At 32.2% G+C, this 20612-nt stretch overlaps 1 protein-coding gene across 1 annotated transcript in view; it reads left to right on the top strand.

Annotated features, from left to right (window-relative positions):
- The window catches only part of LOC123695851 (Down syndrome cell adhesion molecule-like protein Dscam2), a 41996-nt gene extending 40799 nt beyond the window's left edge, over nucleotides 1-1197 (top strand). Inside the window, exons 33-34 of the mRNA XM_045641795.1 lie at nucleotides 586-657; nucleotides 1061-1197. Of these exons, the coding sequence (XP_045497751.1) occupies nucleotides 586-657; nucleotides 1061-1086 (98 nt within the window). The 3' untranslated portion in view covers nucleotides 1087-1197. The remainder of the gene's footprint in view (nucleotides 1-585; nucleotides 658-1060) is intronic.
- Nucleotides 1198-20612: the final 19415 nt, after the last annotated feature.

The raw sequence follows: 20612 nt of genomic DNA, 5'->3' as shown, positions 1-20612 counted from the left end.
TACGCGCACTTATGAAATGCGTTAACAAAATGCTACACTTGCACTGACACCGACACAAAAACACACACACAAAATATATCTAAAGTGCATACGCCAACAGTGCTGACGCTGTACCACACTTCCACTCACATTCCTAGCCTATATCAATAGCTGTATCATTTTTCCACTCTGGAATTAAAACTGCTTTAAGACATCGTGCTAACTCTATCATACTAAATCCCTAACGTTTAAAGTACACCAAAATAAGCTCGGGGTGATACAATGCGCTATCACGTCCGCGTCGTGCTACATCAACTATGCGCTACACCTGCTAACCGCACCAACCGTGGATTTATTTCACAGCTAAATGTAAGGAGCACCGAATTTTAGCACACTACCAGAAACTTGTCTCATATAAGTAAACACACAAAGATTAAAACGATTTTTCCATATTATATAGAAATTGCAAAACTTAAAAGGCACATAATAAAAGTATTAATGCCCTCTGATAACTTCAAAGTCATATCTAATATAATTGGCATACTGAACAGAACAAAGATGATTATCAATGTCATTGTTACTATAAGCATAATATATATGTTGCAGAAGAAACGTGTCTCGACGCGTATGAAGCTCAACGAAGACGAAGACGTCGTCGACACTATTGCCCAGACCATGGTAAGGATCAAAATTAAAACACTGCTCTTATTTTTGTGCAATATATAGCTAAAGAACACAATTAAATAATACTATATTTTTGACAATTTCACTATAAAATAATATTATGTAAATGTAAATGTTATTGAAATGAAACTTGACTAAAATTAATTTCATAGAGAAGATCTCTAATTAAATATTACGATACGATTTTGACACATATGTAGTAAAGCCAATTTCACAACTCTCCGTTTACCTTATCTGTCAGTTAGAATGACAAATAATGTAATAATAATGAGACTTGAGACTCTATCAGCAAGTTGTGAAACTGGTCCATATAGATTGTTAAATTAAATTTTCTATACGTTGTATAAATTTTGTCTCGTTCAATGTTTAGTTTAAAGTTTTGGTAATTTGTTAGCAGGTTGCTCGCAAGACTCGGGGAGTTGAGGAATTACACTGCCAAATACTTAGTTAATATCTAGTCAACTTAGTGAATTCTGTTATACATATTAATATGTATACAACAAATTTTTACAATTATATTATCTATTTATATTATCTTGTGTTTTATTTACTCCAATCCTAAAATAAACGTATTATCCTTTACTGAGAATAGCTATTTTCTTGTCATTAAAATTATTCCTCGTTAGAAAAACGTATATAAATATTTACCATTTTTATATACGAAAGACGGTCGCAACATAATGTATTCGCTGAATCTCTTCAAATTATTAATTTTTAACATTACATAGTATCTACCTACCTACTAAAAGATATAGTAGTACTTAGACAGATAATTATTTATCCATTTATTATTGAAAAGATTTTCTTTATAAATTCTCAATACACAAAGAGTCTCTTAATAAAAACCTTTTTATATCGAAAAGTAATAATTCGAAAGAACTATTTATTTCCCTTTTATACTCGACGGATAAATGTAGGATTAATTGGTTTTAGACAAGACGAATAGCCGTCAGAAACTAATTAGGGATCTGGTTAATCCGATCAAAGAGATATCCAATAAACTACTTAATATCGGTTCAAAGTGCTTCTGACAGTTAATACAGGCTTTATATCAATCGTATTATTTCAATCTAATACAATTGGTTGTGTGTTCTGTTTGGAAATTAAATGTTTTCTATAATACGATATTATATGTAGTATTAATATTGGAATATAGTACATACTTCCCTCATATGATAAAATTAACTACATTCCAGTCAATTCTTATAGGTCTAATATTGGAATCAATCTATTGACAACAATAAACTCGATCATATTTACCTATTACAAACTTAATACTTTTTGCAAGTCTTTGTTAAGTTAGTTTTGAAGTGAAAAAGTGACTGTTTCTGGAAGTAATTTTTATTTTTCAGTACGTTCCTATTCTTACTTTATAAAGAACAAGAGTCATTTGATATTATATTTTAAGTAAATATACAGATAACACAAAACGTGCTGAACGCTATATCCATAAAGGGATATACGTGCAGTGCTCGTGTATTCAAAGCTAAGTATTCCGAGAGCACCATTACACCAGAATCACATTAACTGCAACATGTGGGAGGCAGTAAAATTGTTTTACAAATGGCGCACTGCAGTGTTATGGGGATACTGCGTTGAAACCCGTTGTTACTGTACTCATATACGTATCCGTTATATAGTTGAGTGAAAAGTTTGAAAATTAGTAAATGTGTAGGTAGTTCACTAAAATCACTTAGTTAATCCTTATTTGAAATCTAGCTTTATCCTCCATGTTTGGATGAAGATGATACGTCTTAAAAGGTCGAGATGCTTGCTTGTTTTTATACAATTACTTAATAAAAAGTATTCAGGGTACATATTTCTTGGAACTTCTTTATACTGCGCTAAATTATGTATGTACCTATATGTACGAATGAATGTAATTTGTAAAAATTGTTTCGTTGCTATATTAAGTTATATAAGCCAGCTTAGGTGCTTTATTTTTGTTTCATTTGATCTACATACCTATATTATGATTATATGTTTACGAAAAGTATTATAAATACCAAAGGCCTTAAGAGACCTGAAATCAAGTTTATTTTCCTATTTTTCGATTTACAAAGTTGAAGTACATTACCATATATAGGATGTTCGTATGCAAATTCCATCCCTGAAATCCAGTTTGACAGAAAATAATCCCTCAAAGTATTATCAGTATAACGGTGGGTTCGAACTTTTGGGTTGAGTTGATAACGCTATGTGTGGTGTGTACCCTCTATTACTAGGTACCTTTTGATTTAATTCATTTTATAATACAAATCTGGTTAACATACTATTCTGTATTAACCCAAGAATATGGTATAATTTTCTCAACACATTTATAAGATGAATAACTGTGCGTATCTTCAAAACTAATCCCCATTGATAATAAAGGGATCTTCACATTACTCTACTCCTAAAATAGGAAAATATATTTTCATTTCTCAGAATTGTAATACAATAAAGGAAGAAGACAGTCTATACTTTTTGGTAAAGTGGTAAACTTATGACTAAATTTAAAAGCTTTTAAAAGTATCAATCTATTTAAAGTATCAACTATATCAAAAAGCACTCCAACTTTACACAGCACACAGACTACAATCGAATATAATTAAATCGCAATCACTGAACAATTTAAATTTATTTTCCAAAGAGATTTAGGTCAAATGAAAAACAATCAAATTGAGTGGACATTAAACACGACACTCAGCATCGTTTACATAAAAGGTTCGGAGGACGAAAATGTTTTCAAACTCCTCTCTGATTGAATCGTTCCTTTGTTATGTATTGTTGAACGGTCGTAGCTATTTAATGACGTTTCATAATTAATTATTTGTTTTTGTTCAACGTGCCAGTAATAATTATTTATTCAATATGATAAAGGTCGAATGTAAAGCCCTTTGACATGTTGATTTCGACAAACGTTCTTCTGTTCTTTATATGTATATCTCGGCATCTCCCCAAGCGACGCTAAATATTTTTTAGTACAACTTTACCAAATCTGAAACTTATTATTAGGCAAACCGTGTTTCCAATAATATAATAATAAGGCATAATATTTGAAAATATATACGACGATGACTTTGATCATATTTAATTTATATTCTTATAAGAAGTCTAGATATTATTCAATAGCTTGTACTGAAAATATACGAACGTATAGAACAAGATAATATATGTTTTGGTATCAGCTATAATTACGATACTTATATATTTATACATCTTATCTCTATGTTAACAATTGATAACAATATATTCTACTAAGGTTTTGTATAAGCATGAAGTTCAATGAAACAAAAGTCAATGTGAATTTGTGTCTCATTTAAATTTCTGATCCTGTTGACGACATGGCTCGTCTTATCGGGATTGTATTGAAATGGAATATCAAATAGCGGTAAAATAAGCACTTCGCTGTAATGTACTTCGTTATTTTTTCTCTAACGAGGTACTTATGAAGATGTAATTTGAGATTGGATAAAGCGTGTTTAAGGTAGCGGGAACGATGCTTTTTATTTTGATTTACTTTCTTAATGTATTTTTTCATACTCTTCATTTAAATAAAAACAAAAATCTTGTACGCCCATCAATATTGTGTTAATATTTTTTAAGGGAAAATGGTAATAATATTATTCAAAGTAGACATAGATAATACACTGCGAGGTAATTTTTAATCATATCTGTATCCCACATTCACACAATTGTTCACTCATAAATCTTAACAATAGTTTATCTTCACTTTCCTTATATACTAAACTCTCTTACTAGAGATTGATATTTTAATTCATAATATTTAGAAATATTATATCTATATTACATTGCAGGCAAAAAACCTTAAGTTTGAGTCTAAGTTCTTTAAGATTTCCAAAAATTAACTCCATAGGCACTAAAATCTCATGCCAAATTGTATCTACAATTGATAAAATTATCAAGTAGCATGAAGGAAAGTGAATGCATAAAATAACTGCGCTATTGAGTGAATAAACGTAACACTAAAAGTAATAAGCCCCACTTCAACATGGCGCAAATTCCGGAACTCGCACGATTTAATCTATTTAAAACTTGAGAATGCACTATCGTTGCCGCTCCAAGGATTAGCCGACTTGTGAAATGCGACGCCTCACTGAATGCATCTCCGCATACACTTAGAACTTTCAAGTGGAACATGTATCAGGTTATTACAGATAGAATCTAATTCCCTATTAGTAAAGTGCCTGCAGTACAAACCTCATCTAAGAAAATTGATGATTTTGTAATCTATTAATTGTTACGATCACACGCTGGTACGTTCAAAACCATGATCAAATACTAGTAGTTCTGAACACATCAGCTATCAATCCAAAGTTTCACATTTTTAACATTAAGTATAGATTTATTGTTAACGCAACAACAATATACTTATACTTTGTAAGGTGTATAAGTTTTTTATATTAGGTATCAGGTTATTTTTATAAGAAACATAAAGACATAACAATATCATAAAAATTATTACAATCATGTGGAATTTCTATTCTGAGAGTGTACCTATCCTTCCAAAATTTAGTCGCCACATACTCCGATAAAAGCTTTGTGTTGGTTTTGATTAATTTTAAGCTAGAACATAACAAAAGTCACGCTTGTGCATTTGACTAGAGCATTTGGAGCGTATCTAACTACTGCTGTTCGTCTATAAATCTTGCGGAAATTTGCATTACACAAGGAAATTTATATTCAAAATGCGCACATCGTCCACTGTTACATTAGCGTGGTAGAAAATTCAAAATGAACTATAAAGTGGCGAGTGTATGAGAGAAAATTACCCTTGCTGTGTACATCATAATTTAGCTTAAGGATTTAAGTACTGTGAAAAGTCAATGCGTTTGATAGGATTAAGTTGTTCGTGGGAGTGAAGGTCTTTCATACAATGTGGATGCAAGTACTTTATATAAATGTGTAGCTAAATGATTCTGTATTCAAGTTTGTATATAAACTTTACAGGTGTGATTGTGATGATACTATAAACTACCTACTACGGGGACTCCGTGTGTATTATTCTTATAATTTTCGTTGAGTCAGTTCAACAATCTACATAATATAATCATTTATGTTTTTATTCAACCCAGAAGAGCAAACATAGTAACTATATAGTGACGCAATGTACTTTTAAATGTAAAATATGAAAATGTACGTAACATGCAGGGTTATTAAATATGGTCCTATAGTGCTACCCGTTTTGGTCCGCGCTGGTTTTTCATATTTGATGGCCGAGCTGCGGCAAAGGCCTCTATGTATTCACTGTTATTGTGATTTTAAACCTGTGTGCATTTTCTATAACTATTAAATTTTGAATAATATATTATATGAATATAAAGCTTTCCAATTTTATATAGAAACAAGGTAGGGCACGCTGAATATTATGTGAATAATATGGTATTGCTAGCATGTATACCTATTTTGTATACTGTGACGAGTTGAATACGTTAAATTTCAATGTGATAACATAAAATCAGCTGTGATAGACAGACGATGTTTCGTTCAGAGGATTTACCTTCAAATTGAATTGACATTCGATGTTTAGATAAACCTAACGTGTGCAAATATAATATTAAATAAAAATATGTTCCAATAACCAGAATTAATTAAAGCGAGGTGAAGTCATGTATCTCCATCTAGTATACCTATCAATAAGCATGTACACATGTACAGTGATAAATTACCTGCCAGATGTAAACTTTTTCGTAAACTAAAACTACTTGACCTACGCTTTCGTGCCAATCATTATGTCAAATGAGGTGCTCGTATTATAATAACCGGCTGCATTGTATGAAAACACACACTCATTAAATAATAGTACACTATACTAATAACTGACGCAAAATGAATAAAAAAACACATTTCCTTATTCATATAGCTTTATTCGGCTAATTACTTTCATGCTTTTTCACAGAATTTATCTTCCACAGTTAAATTTAGATTATTAGCCAAACTGCACGTTTCATAATACCCAATATAGCTTTTTGCTCTAAAATTTGAAGTGTAGATAAGGAAAGGCGATATCACACTCCCACCGGTGTTGAGATGAACTTGTAATTAGATCTGTAGCCCGCCGGGGCGACGAGTGGCGACTCTCAATCAATTTACTGTCAATTTGTCGCCTTTTATCCGCGCTGCTTCCTTAAAATGAACGTCAATACTTACCTATTCATTTGTAAGGTTGATTGCTCAAATTTCTGGTTAGAATACGAATCGTGTATAATTGTGTCTATGTTTAGGTGGGAATAGATCTGCTAATTATATATATAATATCATTTTAATAAACTTATGTGTGAAGTGTCCTCTAACAATATTTCCAATTATTTTTAACAAATCCGACGTTTTCAAACTCAAACTCAAACATTTATTTATTCAATTAGACTTCTTTTAAAAGGACTCAAAATAACACACATAACAAACTCTGACCATATTTTTCTTATTCATTTCTTAACTAACTTATAAATTGAACACAAAAAACAAAATACCTTTTGGACACTCGATCTCTCATACTTAAGCTCTCATACGATTGGTGCGCAAGTCAAACTCATAATATTATATCCTATATTTCTCAGACTGCTTTGATTCGTATTTGAGTATATACAATATATAACTCTATATACCTATTATTTAAATAAAATTTTCAGATATTCCCTGTAATCAATAGAATTTGAAAGTGGCAATACATACATAGTCTGATATTATTGACTTCCTAAAAACTTATTAAGATTCAGCTGTAATTTCCAAGGAAATCCACATCGACGAAGAGATTAATTACGGGAATCGACGTTTTTAATTAGTCCTGTAATTAACAGCATGCCACGCCTTCCGCGCGAAGTAAAACAAATTACTTTTTAATACAATCACTTCAGTGGACTTTGATTAAATTGCTGCTACCGTGCTAGATAACAGCCTTTTAATTTCTACTACAAATTAGATTCTATATCAAGTATAAGTACTTATTAATATTAACGTTAATAATATTGGTCATCTATTATTACGGTCATTAGTAAATCGGCTAGTGGCTGATAATATATTTTCCACTTTAAGGGCTGATTTTTCCATCGTTGGTTAAAACTTATTCGTCGAATATCGTATTAAACTACCATTTCAATTATATTTTCTTCTTGAATTTATTTGACAGTTTATAGGTAACATTTTAATATTATCGTGTAATAGGTACTTTATTGGACGGGTAACTTTTAACTAAGGATTGAAAAATCGGGCCTAAGGCGAATATAACGCGATGCGAGCCGCAAGCTAAAAAAAATATATGAAACTTTGTAGTTTGAGTTTTACTTTTAGATAAAAAAAATTTAAGTTACATTACATATTATATTTTGTAATATTTCAGGTATAAAATGACATAATATTATGTGTACAATAAAATTGGAATTCCGACCAAAGAAACCGTTTATTTTAATGAACTTCACGTACGTAAATGCATTTCTCGGAAATTTTCGTGAAATATTTCATATGGTTGTATTTCGAAATAAATTCTTTGGAAATATGGTTATTACAGTATTTCGGGCACGACCCGCTCTGTTTAATTATAACCACATCGCTTGTTCAATATATTATTATGTTATCTAAAATTGAATACCTATGCCACGTATGCGACGCCGCAGGCATGCGTTAATTATTAACACGAAGGCTGTGTGTACTGTGTACATCACTTGCTTCGGGATTTCCTTTTAAATTTCAATAAAAAGTACGCACAACGTTGCCGACGTAATTCGTCACAATCGGAATTGTCACAATTCCCTCGGGAGGGCTTTGAGAAAAATTGTCGCTAACGAGCTTGTTCCTCCCTTCCCCACTTTTAATCCACACCCCACCCCCCTTTATCCGTAGCACTTTAAAACCCTTTTGCGATTTTCCGCGCGAAGGAATTACTTATCAAGAAAAAAGAGAAGGGAGCATTAATCCATTGTATAACTTTTTTAATATACTACCGGTAAAATTTAAATTAAAAAAAAACGTCGAAGCGCTTCGAGAAAAGGTAGGTAGTGCCCGTCCGCTTCTCTTTCACTTGGCTCGTCTTGGCGGGGGCACTACCGTGCCCCCAGATATCCATCTAATGAAGACTTTACAGCGAGCTATTTTATGCATACTTAGGTATATATTTGCGAACATCCCTACTAAATCCTTTTCTCCTTGATTACTCGAAATTTTTGTGAGATATAATTTCTTAAAATTTCTGTCTATTCTTTTATTCTGACCTTGAATTAAGTAATGACAAGACCTACATAATATTAACGAAATTTTAGGAATTCGTGTTATCTACATTTCTAAATCTCTCGGTCGGAAAATTGCTGTCGTCGCGATTATGTCTCCCGTCATTATGTAAACTTTGGCTACATGATAAAATTTGCATTCTTTTTGTCGCAAGATTTTGTTCCTGTCACAAATTATGAATCTGCTTAAGGAAGTCTTGTTGATATTTTGTGACAGTATTTTTAGTATTTCATGAAACACTTTTACTTTATACTTTTAGTTTATTCTTTTGTAAGAATTTTAAAAACAACACTCTAAGGAACTATTTAGGGTATAAATCGTATATTCATCAGAAGCATGTCGGACTAACTGGCCCTCAAAACCGCACCATTATTATGGTAAAAGCTGAACTTTCTGCGGTAATTGTAATCGGCCACTTTGCGTCCATTAGGGGATGTTCCGTAATGGGCCACTTTGTTCGACTCGGCTCGGCGCGGATTGCCTTTATCAATACTCTTGTTATTACCCTATTATCCTTTGTGTATTTAATTGCATGTCTATTTCAATTAACTGGATATACAGTTGATTACATCAAGCCAATTTTGTACTTAATATACAATATGGGACAAATAGATATTGATTTTGCAATTAAAATCGTACCTACGTTTATTACAAAGCTCATAGTTATTAAATTTTCCACCAGAATATTTACTATATATATTTTTAGGATATACATAGTGGATAAGACTGATTTTATTTATTAAAAAAAAACACCGGCATATGCATTCAATACTTATTCATTATTTATTTGTTTCTAATTTATGCTATATCAGGAATTTAATAAAAAATTAAACATTTGAAACTCTTTAAAAACACGTCACATATTTTTGAAATCCATTGAAGTCGATTTCTACAAGAGATTGAATTACATTTCACCATTTAGCTTTATGAATTTATCAAACATGAATCCAAATCAGATTTCTATTGTATCCGTGATACTGCATATACGTGATATGTCGCTTGTTATACGGAATGCTCGATGGACTGTAAAGATATAGACATAATGTTACACTAAATAAATGAAGTGTGGAAAGATTTAACTATTTTGTTATTTGATTGGTGTTGAGGTTCATAAAAAGTAATATAAGTAGTTTAAATTGATTACTTCCGTACGTATATGTTCTTTATATACTTATTTATTATCTGAATGATAAGTAATAAGTTAGCAGCTTTTTACATTTACAGCTGAGGTTACATACATTTGTTACAAGCTACGACAATCCGTAGCGCGTAGCAGTTAGCGTAGACCAATTTAATAAAACGATACTATTGATGATTATTATGTTTTGTCTCTTTTCTCATACTTTTTATTTTACATTTACATTACTAACCTCTGAAATATTCTATTCCAATGATATACTTAGATGATTTAACTGACTCTCCGTTTAAACAGAAAAAAAATGGATAGTTTGTGAAATTTTTTGTTATAGTCAAATTTAACTATGTCGACAAATGACGGATATTTGAAATGTGAAATCAGCTTAATGTGTCGTTAACCACACGCTGCGGCCACAGTACGTGCTGTTCGGAAACTGTGACTTTGACTATCAATTATATGTATTGTAAATCAATAACGCATATTCTGACGTACAAATGATATATGTGAATAAACATACATCTATACTAATATTATAAAGCTGAAGAGTTTGTTTGTTTGAACGCGCTAATCTCGGGAACTACTGGTCCGATTTGAAAAAGGCTATAGGGTATATATCATCACGCTACGACCAACAGGAGTGGAGCCACGGGGGTGAAACCGCGCGGAGCAGCTTGTAAAATATATACAGGATTACGCAAATCATTCCTGAAGGAACAGACAGAGGTTAACAGTAGATAAATAATTATTATACATCTAATTTCCGTCAGTAATATTTAAGTCTCAATTAAGATGGAGCGAATCTATCTCCATAATACATAAATAATAATTGTAAGCTTCAGAATACTGGAACAAACGAATATGCAAATGATTCCCTAATATTCATGGTACCTATTAATAGATGGTCAGGCCCGTTCAAACTATTCATACAGTTTGTAAGAAACGATTTGAATGCTCAAAAGCATCGTCGATCACGAGTATAATAAAATGTAAAATGTGTAAGGGGCGCTGTCCCCTCAAGTGGTCTGCAGGATAAGCCGTAATAAATGTTACTAGGTTGTTGAATATATGCGTAGTAACGAGATTAAGAAGTTATATACAAATGCATCGTACAAAGGTATCATTCTAAAGAAACGAAAAAAACGTCTTGCAATAAAAAAATTATGTCTGATGGATCTATCTAAAGGCAAAAGATTAAAAATTACGCGTTAAAAATGACTTTAAATTAGGGATATTTTCCTGTGCAGATAAGATGCGCACTAATAAACGCAACCACTGCGGCCAGCCAGACAGCCCGGACTCTAACCGAAATAGCAAGAGAAACAGTATATCAAAAACCCAACTATACTAAAATGACTTTTTTTTAAACGTTGCTAGCTCCCGTACTATTAGTTTATAAGTCACGTACTTATCATCTAATTGTTTAAAATAAATAAATAAGTAAGCATAATATATATTATATCTACTTAAGTGTAATTTTGAATAAAATTAAAACGAATGTTAAAGATTCAACATTAACCAGCGAATAACATATATAGTTAGTACGTTAAAATAAGAAAGGTTTAAGAATCCTTACCTTCTTTAATAATGCAAAAGTGTGCTTATTTGTTTGTTTGTCTTTCACATCGCAAAAGAGCGATTTTGTGTTATGATTTTTATAGCTAAAGATTGAGGAGGCTAGAGAGTTATATGGGGTACTTCTTACCACGGTGAAACATCTTATTCCTGTGGGAATTTCCTTTGATCGCGCAGACAAAGCCGCTGGCGGAACGCTAGTAATAACACAGACTAATAATAATATACTACGTGTAATAATATTATTAATCTACATGAAACTCTATGAACATACAAGCTTTTAACCATAATTCAATAATAATATTCATTCAAAATAACGTTATTTTAGGAACAATACAGCCAATTTGTTTATCTGCAGATAGCCAAAGCCTTTGCAATTATATTGTTTTAAGTCTTCAAGATAGCCTCCTAAAGCTACCTTTGTTTTAAAGTTTATATTGCGAACTCTACATAAGTAAATCTTAAGTTTAAACCTATATTGATAATAAAAGTTCTACCAGATGAAATTAATTAATCATTAATTTAATTAAAGAATGTAATATCTATTTATTATGGATGCTCATAGAAAATAAACTACCTATTGTTAATACGGCTATGTCAATAAACGAGGTTAGGTTCAGACAACATGTAGTAAGTACTTATTAAATAAAGACCTGTTTAATTCGAATGAAATCAGCGTAATACCCAGATGTTTACCATTGTTGGATAATTACATGGGATAAAACAAGGGAGTTTCAATAGTACCCATTACTGTTTGTCGTCGCAGCAGTGCTTTGTACACAGCAGAACGCTGACTCAGCAATGGATGTCCGCAAGTGACGACGTTTTAGCGGTCTTTTGTTCAGATAGCTTATTGCTTCAAGTGATATCGACAAAAATATCGCGTTGGGATTTATGATTTGTTTCTGAGTGTTTTAGATACAACTTTCTTCTTTGATTTCTATTTAGTGCGTTAAATAAATAGTTAGATGATTAATAAATTAACTTAGTCATTTGCCAGAGTTTGTGTGTGGCAATAAAATAGCGACGACAAGGTGTTATAATGTCTACATAATAACTCTTTAATGACCGACTTATTGCACGCCTCATAAGCGAAGCGTTGAGGTGGGTACTACTGTCACTTCGCGCAAAACATCTGATTTTTCAAACTTAAAATGTCTTTATGTATCATACATTGCACTTGTAAGATAATACATACACACACATATTAAGAAAAAACACTATTTTTAACATTCATGATATTTTTGATGTCATTTTTTTTATTTAAACTAGTTAAAAAACAGTTTAAAAAAGTTCTGTCTTGGACGTCCGTGTGTCTGTATGTGCGGAGGATTTTCTTGTTAACACGATAGCGACCGAAATACTTTACTAATCGAGTCTTTTTTTTTCTCTTACGCTTGAGTATGCTCAGGAATAGAACCCTTTCATTTTTCAGGGTCTGATTCGATGTGGTTTAATTGTTATTAAATATACAAAAAAAAATATCGACTCTTTTTAATTTTTTTTTTTTTATATTTATAGTGTACTCAAAATTTCACCATTATAAACTCGATTCTTTATACTATAAGCCAAGGTTTAAAAAAATAAGTTGGTAGTCAGTCCCTTAAACCTGCGCAGTTTCACATCTAGGTGGGGCCACAAGAAAAATAGCTCAATTATTACGGTACCGCTTTCTTTACTTTTCCAAATGTTTTGAGACAGTACAAGAGCATTGGCACATGAGAACAAGTGTATCTACATACTTATATTATATACACCTTTATAAATAATCAATTTTATTGTAAAGGATGAGATTATGAGGCGTGCACTTTTGGATTTTCCAAACTTTTTTAATCTACGTGCTGTTACAATGTTAATTCTTAACATATAAATAAGTAAAATAAAACGATCTATGTAACAATATTGCTGATACGTACAAATATGTTGTCGCTACAGTTAAATATGTTTGTTGGTATTAAATAAGACATACCGCCTATGATATATAAAAGAGCTAGATACGTTACCCGCTCTCTATTTTGGCAAGAAAAAACTCAGGTAAGTGCCCGAGTTTCACTTAGTCACGCACCATTCAGCGTCGTGGCTGGACCTTCTTTTTGTATTTTAATCGGCAGTTGTTATTACGAAGTACATGAGTGAGACATGTATTATGTCTCGTGCGTGAGAGTGAAAGAGAGAACAACTGTATTGGTGATAATGCGTTAGTAAGTAGGTATGTATTAATTACGCTGTTTTTTAGTGCAATGATGTTGGCGTATGCCGCGTCTACTAGTATAATAGGTCATTGCATACCGCTGACTTTCGTAACCTTTCTTAAATAATAATTTTAATTAACTCCGTTTCATTAAGTAATGTTTAATCATAGACGAATTACAGAATTTATTCAAAATTATTAATCAGATCATAAAATCCATTTATTATCTGTATTTAAGCTGATAACCCTGCCTGTGTTATACTATAAAATATAATCAGATGTTACAGGTAACATTTTATTAAAAAAATAAAATAATAATAGCTCTATGAAAATAACTTGCGCCAAACGTAAAAATCCGATGAGCACTTCAACCGCCGCTAAAATAAATTAATAATGTCTCAGCTGTTGTGGTTTTTATAATGATGCTTGTGTCTACAATCACATAGCGTATATCGTAGACTTTACTCTATTATATACACATAAGGTTTGTTAAGCCGATGTCTGAGATCTCTATACTCATTAATGTGATGGCTTTTCCAATTTATCATTCCGACATATTATTGTTTATGTCCATGTGCCTCAATTTATTGGTTTGTGTTATTAGTAATTTAAATATGTAATAAATGTGCATACTCCGACACTTTTTTATTATTTCTAGTTTTACGTGTTAAAATTACGTATTTTGTGTAAAAAATGGCTAAAATTGTTCTATAGAGTTTTATGTTAAAAATATTTCTGAAGAATGATTATTTTAAAATAGATGATTGCGTTTTTTTTTAGTTTTATTTGTTGAATTATTAATTTTAACGGGATTGTTCACATGTTTTAAAATGCTAATAGTTGCGATAACTAACAAGACGTATCTGGCTCTTCGAAGAATTTACCAGCGATTTATTTTTTTATTTACGTTCTGTGCTGCTTGCGTTTCTCCACATAAAACACGATGGGTATAGGTAGATACTAATAAGAAAAGTTCACGTAAATTCCGAAACCAACCACATCAACAACAGTTGAAACTTGAAGCAGAGACAAAGGCTAAACTATTCCACATTTACAATTTGTAGACTTTGACATAATTTATTTATTTATTTATTTATTTATTTATTTAAGGTCAGCCAACAGTTATTTACATCAATGCAAACATACAGAAAAAAAGATTACAAAATAACTTACATAAATGTAATAACTACTTATAGGCTAACACCACATGCGAAAACGGTTACATGTTATGACAATACAAGGATTAATTGGAAAAAAAAATAAAATAAAAAAAATAAAACTGTGATAGTATCTTACATCTAAATTTTTTTTTTTTTTTACGTTGAGATCTATGAGAAAACAAAAAAATATGTAAATATTTAGCTTATAAATCTAAATTGACTAAACAAAAGTAAAGTTTGTATAAGCTAAGCGATCCTAAATTAAATTAATATAGTGTTCTGAGATTTTCTTCATGAATATACTGAGGCTATCATAGTTTATATCTATTAAATCACTACACTCATTCAGAATTTTATACATTTTAAGAAGTGGTGAATTAGAACCAAGAACAGTTCGTCGTATTGGAGGGTAAAAAGGTGTGATACAGTTACGGGGATATCTATATGGCACGCGAAATCTGATTTGGCTCAATAAACTGGGGCAGTCAATTTTATTTCTTAGAAGTTTGTATAGAAACGATGCATCAATAATTTTGTAACGTATATGCAAAGCACGTATTTTAAAATGGTTTAAGCGTGTTTTATATGTGGGTAGTTGTCTCAGCTTCCCTTCAGAAAAAGCTAAGTGCCATAGGAATCTTTTTTGTACCCTTTCTAGTCTTAGCATGTGAGTAGCATAGTGGGGTCTCCAAACGGAACTACAGTATTCTAAGGCGCTTCGTACCAAGCAGTTGTATAAAATAATTTTAGTTCGGACCAAACCAAAAATTTTTGTATTTCGTAATATGAACCCTAGCATTTGGGAAGCTTTTTTTGTTACATTCTCAATATGAGGTAGAAAGGTCAGGGATTTATCAAACAGGACACCGAGGTCCCTGATTGTGTCTACCTCCTGCACTACCTGGTTTCCAATGAAATACTTTGAATGCACTGAAGAGTTCTTTCTAGAAAATTTCATATGGTAACATTTTTTGGGGTTCAACTGCATATCATTGAGTGCACACCATTGAACAAGCCGATTAAGATCTTCTTGTAGAAGGCAGGTATCACTTGGTTTATCGATTTTTTTGGCAAATTTAAGATCATCTGCATATAAAAAAGCCTCAGAGAAAGAGAAACAATGGGGTAGATCATTTACATAAATGTTGAAAAGGATTGGTGCCAAATGGGATCCTTGCGGAGCACCAGACGTAATATGATGGACATTTGATGTGAAGCCATTTACGACAACAAAAAACTCTCGACCTGTTATGTACGATTGTAGCCAATGTAGCAACGAGCCAGTAACTCCATAGGCTGAAAGTTTTTGTAATAGTATGGGATGGGAGATTTTGTCAAAAGCTTTACTGAAATCGGTGTATATTACATCGAATTGTTTATTCTCATCAACACATTGCACAAGCGATTCAGTAAATGTCAACAAATTTGTTGTTGTCGATCTTGATTGAATAAAACCATGTTGTTGATCACTCAGAAACTGCCTAAAGTGCCGTTGAATAAAAGGACAGATCAAAGACTCAAAAACCTTAGCGAATGAAGAGAGGATTGAAATCGGCCTATAATTTGAGATAACATTTTTTTTGTCAGATTTGTGAACGGGCACAACTTTGGCTTTCTTCCATTCTTGAGGAAAGGAACCTGAGATGAGAGATTTGTTATAAATCATTACTAATGGAGTAGCCAAAGCTGAAGCAGTAGCAGAAATAAATAAAGGAGGGATACCATCAGGACCCGCTCCCTTATTGACGTTCAAAGATTTTAAAATCTTTAGAACACAATCTTTGTGTAAAGTTGGACATGTCAGACACTGACCACCTGTATTGATAACGCTGAGAGAGTTACAGTCTTTTACCGAAGTGTCCTCGCCTTTGGGTATGTATACAGAAGAGAAATATGATGCAAACAAATTACATATAGTTGAACCATTGGATGAGGTAGTATCTCCGTCAGTCATAGTTGATGGATATGCGCTTGATCCACCACGCTTGGTCTTGATGTGTGTCCAAAATATTTTTGGATTTTTGGTAATTTCCGCTTCAACCTTTAATATATAGCTATTGTATAGTTCTTTTGCCAAGTTTTGGCATCTTTTTGAAATCAAATCAAATTCGATTTTATCCATTGGATTTTTGTATGATTTGTATCGTAATCTTAATTTGTTTTTTTCTTTTAAAGACCGAATTAGATTTTTATTAAACCAAGGTGGATATTGGCTGGCTAATGATTTACGGTAAGGTATATATTGATTTATTAAACTATTTAAAATGTCATAGAAAATCTGCACCATACTATTCACATCCCGATCCTCAAATAGTTCAACCCAGTCTGTCTCAGACAATCTCTGAATAATTTTCTCATAATCTGCTTTATGATAGTTTCTTCTTTTGGCCAGATTATTGTAAGGAAGCGTAACGTCTTTAATCAGTGAAAGGTTTATATTGAGAGGAGGGTGCAATGGATCTATTTTTGTTAAGGAACTAGTAGATTCAGTAACTGAAAATCTACAAAGTGACGATAAAACAAGGTCTAATATACGGCCGGAAATATTTTTTATTCTATTGTGTTGGTTAATTTTATTTACATTCAGAAAATCTAGGAGGGTTTGACAAGTCTTAGGAATAGGATCGCTTACACAATCAGAATTCCAGTTTATCTTTCCCAAATTAAAGTCACCTATTATACACACGGGGATATCAGTAGATTCTATAACTATATTACAATGATCAATGAAATGCTCTATTAGAGAAAACATAAAAACTCTATTAGACATAATGTTTTTGAAGTTCCCTCGCAGGCGGTTCCATTTAATTTAAGTGTGTATGTATCCAAGGCATTACGATAATGAATCCACCACGAACTTTAGTGCTCCGTAAATTACTTCGCTGACGAAACTCCTAACATCACTACGTATTTAATAACACTTTCATTATGGACATTAAAATGTTCAAAACCATTTTTAAAGTTGAAAACATTATGTGCGTTTATAGAAATTATATCTCCTTCACGAGAAAAAGGCGAATAATCGCGAACATTCACACTCTATGCGAACTGTGTCTAATGTTTGTAGCTTTATCAATTAAGGCTATAAGATACCTAGATAATCCGGGTACTGATGCTTTTACATTCATGTTAACAATAATCAACTCGTTATCTATAATTGCGTGTGCGCGATGGCACAGCGGGACCTTTAAACGGTTTCTTCGTTGCATTGACGCCAATCACCATCGCTTCATCCAAGACAAGACGTATCTGGGCAGTATTGAGAGAAAAAATAAAACGATAAAGATATTTCTGATTTGCCACGTCATAAATACCGTGTTACTAATATGTTTAAAAGAACGAATTTTATCAATATCCACTTTTATTGTATACACTTGCGTGATCGATTGTAACATTCGATACATCTTTGAGTTTTCCGTATTATACAGCATGCTATATATAATGTCGGAGCAAGTGAAAAGCATTACCCGTGGTATTGAAGAGAGCTTGCAAGCTATTGTGGGGGGGACGGTGAGTGGTGTTGACAATAACGCAGTACGGAGTGTCAGAGTGGATTTAGACAGATTTGATAAATGGACTATCGCTTACACAGATGTGAAGGAAAGCTCCAATTTATTCAACGCGATGTTCGGCGTACAGGTGAGCACTCATAAAAAATTGATGCAATGTATGTTGAGCGTTAAAAAATTAAGCTAAAATAATTTATTTTTCAAGAGATAATATATCTCTTAAATAAATTAGCTCCGCATGATCTTTATTTAATTGCAAAAAAAGTTTAATAGTATTCCACATTTTAATATATATTGTATGCTCGACTTAACATTTTAATTCGTAATAATTGAAAAATGTTTGTGATTTGCAGATAACCGTAATGCTCGTAGCAGCGATGGTGTACTTTATAATATTTCTTTACGGATTTGCATATATAAGTGTAAGAGTTATGGTAAGTGGGTCATTCACAGATTCAGCTTATATAATTATTTATTAAATAATTCGTTATACGATTTCTGAACTTGAGGGAAACTTAGCGGCGTGTTATGTATGTAGTAGCCGCCAGATACCACAGCACGTAGTATCAAAACATTTTTTTTATTCCAGAACTTTCGCATTTTTTTACTTTTTATTTTATATTACATTTTTCCTTTCATCAATACTTAGACTACACGATTTGCTTCTTGAAACTTTATCCTCTATATCTAAAATAACTATACATTAACTATTGCAGGGCTACTCTCAATATATGACATTAATACTGTATACATGTAAACTCCTGATATTCCTGGTGGCATTGTTCATACTGTCGCGCAGCGCTCAGGACCTTCAGAACGAGGTGGATGCCCTGAAACGGCAACTTGTGAAACTTTTAATTCACTATCCTACAAGTAAGCTATTTCCAAAGTTAAATAGCGTAGTTAAGTGGTTTATATGTCGACGGTATATGATATATCTCGTCATTTTATGAACGACTGTAGTATAGAATATTCTTTAAAGACAATTTTCAATTTTATTATTATATATTTATAAAAATAATAGAGCTAATAGGTGTTACAGTAATAGGCAGAAATACGCCGTACACGTAATTGTTGCATTTGTAGGAGATTTTTTATGTTTATTTTTTCTTATTGTGTTTGTTGTTTTATAAATAATATATTTAAAAAATAAATAAATAATTTTTCAGCGGATGTCTGTCATAAGGCAACAAAGGATCTGCTACGTTTAGTGACGACTCGCGCGGTGCGCACGCGCTCCTTCGGCTCAGTCAACATCGACATGACTCTCATACCATATAGCGTTATGTTCTTCACTTCTTACACCGTCATCATCCTGCAACTTAATAACGTTGTTTAAAACATATTATTGTTATAAATCACTTCTAATATTAATAATAATAAATGTCACTGAAATCATTCTACACGAAGCTGATGATCATAAGAAACATAGAAGGATATAGCATATTTGATAGAAAATAGGTCAAAATGATCCTGTCTCTAGCTGGTACGATGTCCATAAAACGCCCTAAGAATTATTGGACAAACACGACTTTGTGTAGGGAGTAAGTAGTAAATCTATAATATAAAAATGAATCGCAAAATGTGTTGGTAAGCGCGTAACTTTAGAACAGCTGAACCGATTTCTTTAATTATTTTTTTATTATATTCCTTGAAGTACGAGGATGGTTCTTATGTAGAGAAAACGTGAATATGTACCACGGGCGAAGCCGGGGCGGACCGCTAGTAATATATAATATTATGGCCCCTCTTTTTGATTAAATAATAACAGTAATGAATAGCGATAATATTAGATAATAATGAATTGTAACAATCTCTCACAAAATTTCCTTAGCACACAAGGGACCTGATCAAACAATCCATTAAAAGAAACCAAGATATTTAACTGATTCGGAGTATTTTGCCGTGAGTGCTGAGTGGGCGTTCGAGTACCTACAATAATTAGGAATTTATATATTACTAGCTGCTCCGCGCAGTTTCACCCCCGTGGCTCCGCTCCTGTTGGTCGTAAAGTGATGATATATTGCTTATAGTTTTTCTCAATAAATAAGCTATCCAACACCGAAAGAATTTTTCAAATTGGACCAGTAGTTCCCGAGATTAACGCGTTCAAACAAACAAACTCTTCAGCTTTATAATATTAGTATAGATTTAGA

The sequence above is a fragment of the Colias croceus genome, chromosome 11, assembly GCF_905220415.1.
Source record: "Colias croceus chromosome 11, ilColCroc2.1".
Lineage (NCBI taxonomy): Eukaryota > Metazoa > Arthropoda > Insecta > Lepidoptera > Pieridae > Colias > Colias croceus.
The sequence above is the reverse complement of the archived record's forward strand: the minus strand, read 5'-3'. Positions and strand labels throughout refer to the sequence as shown.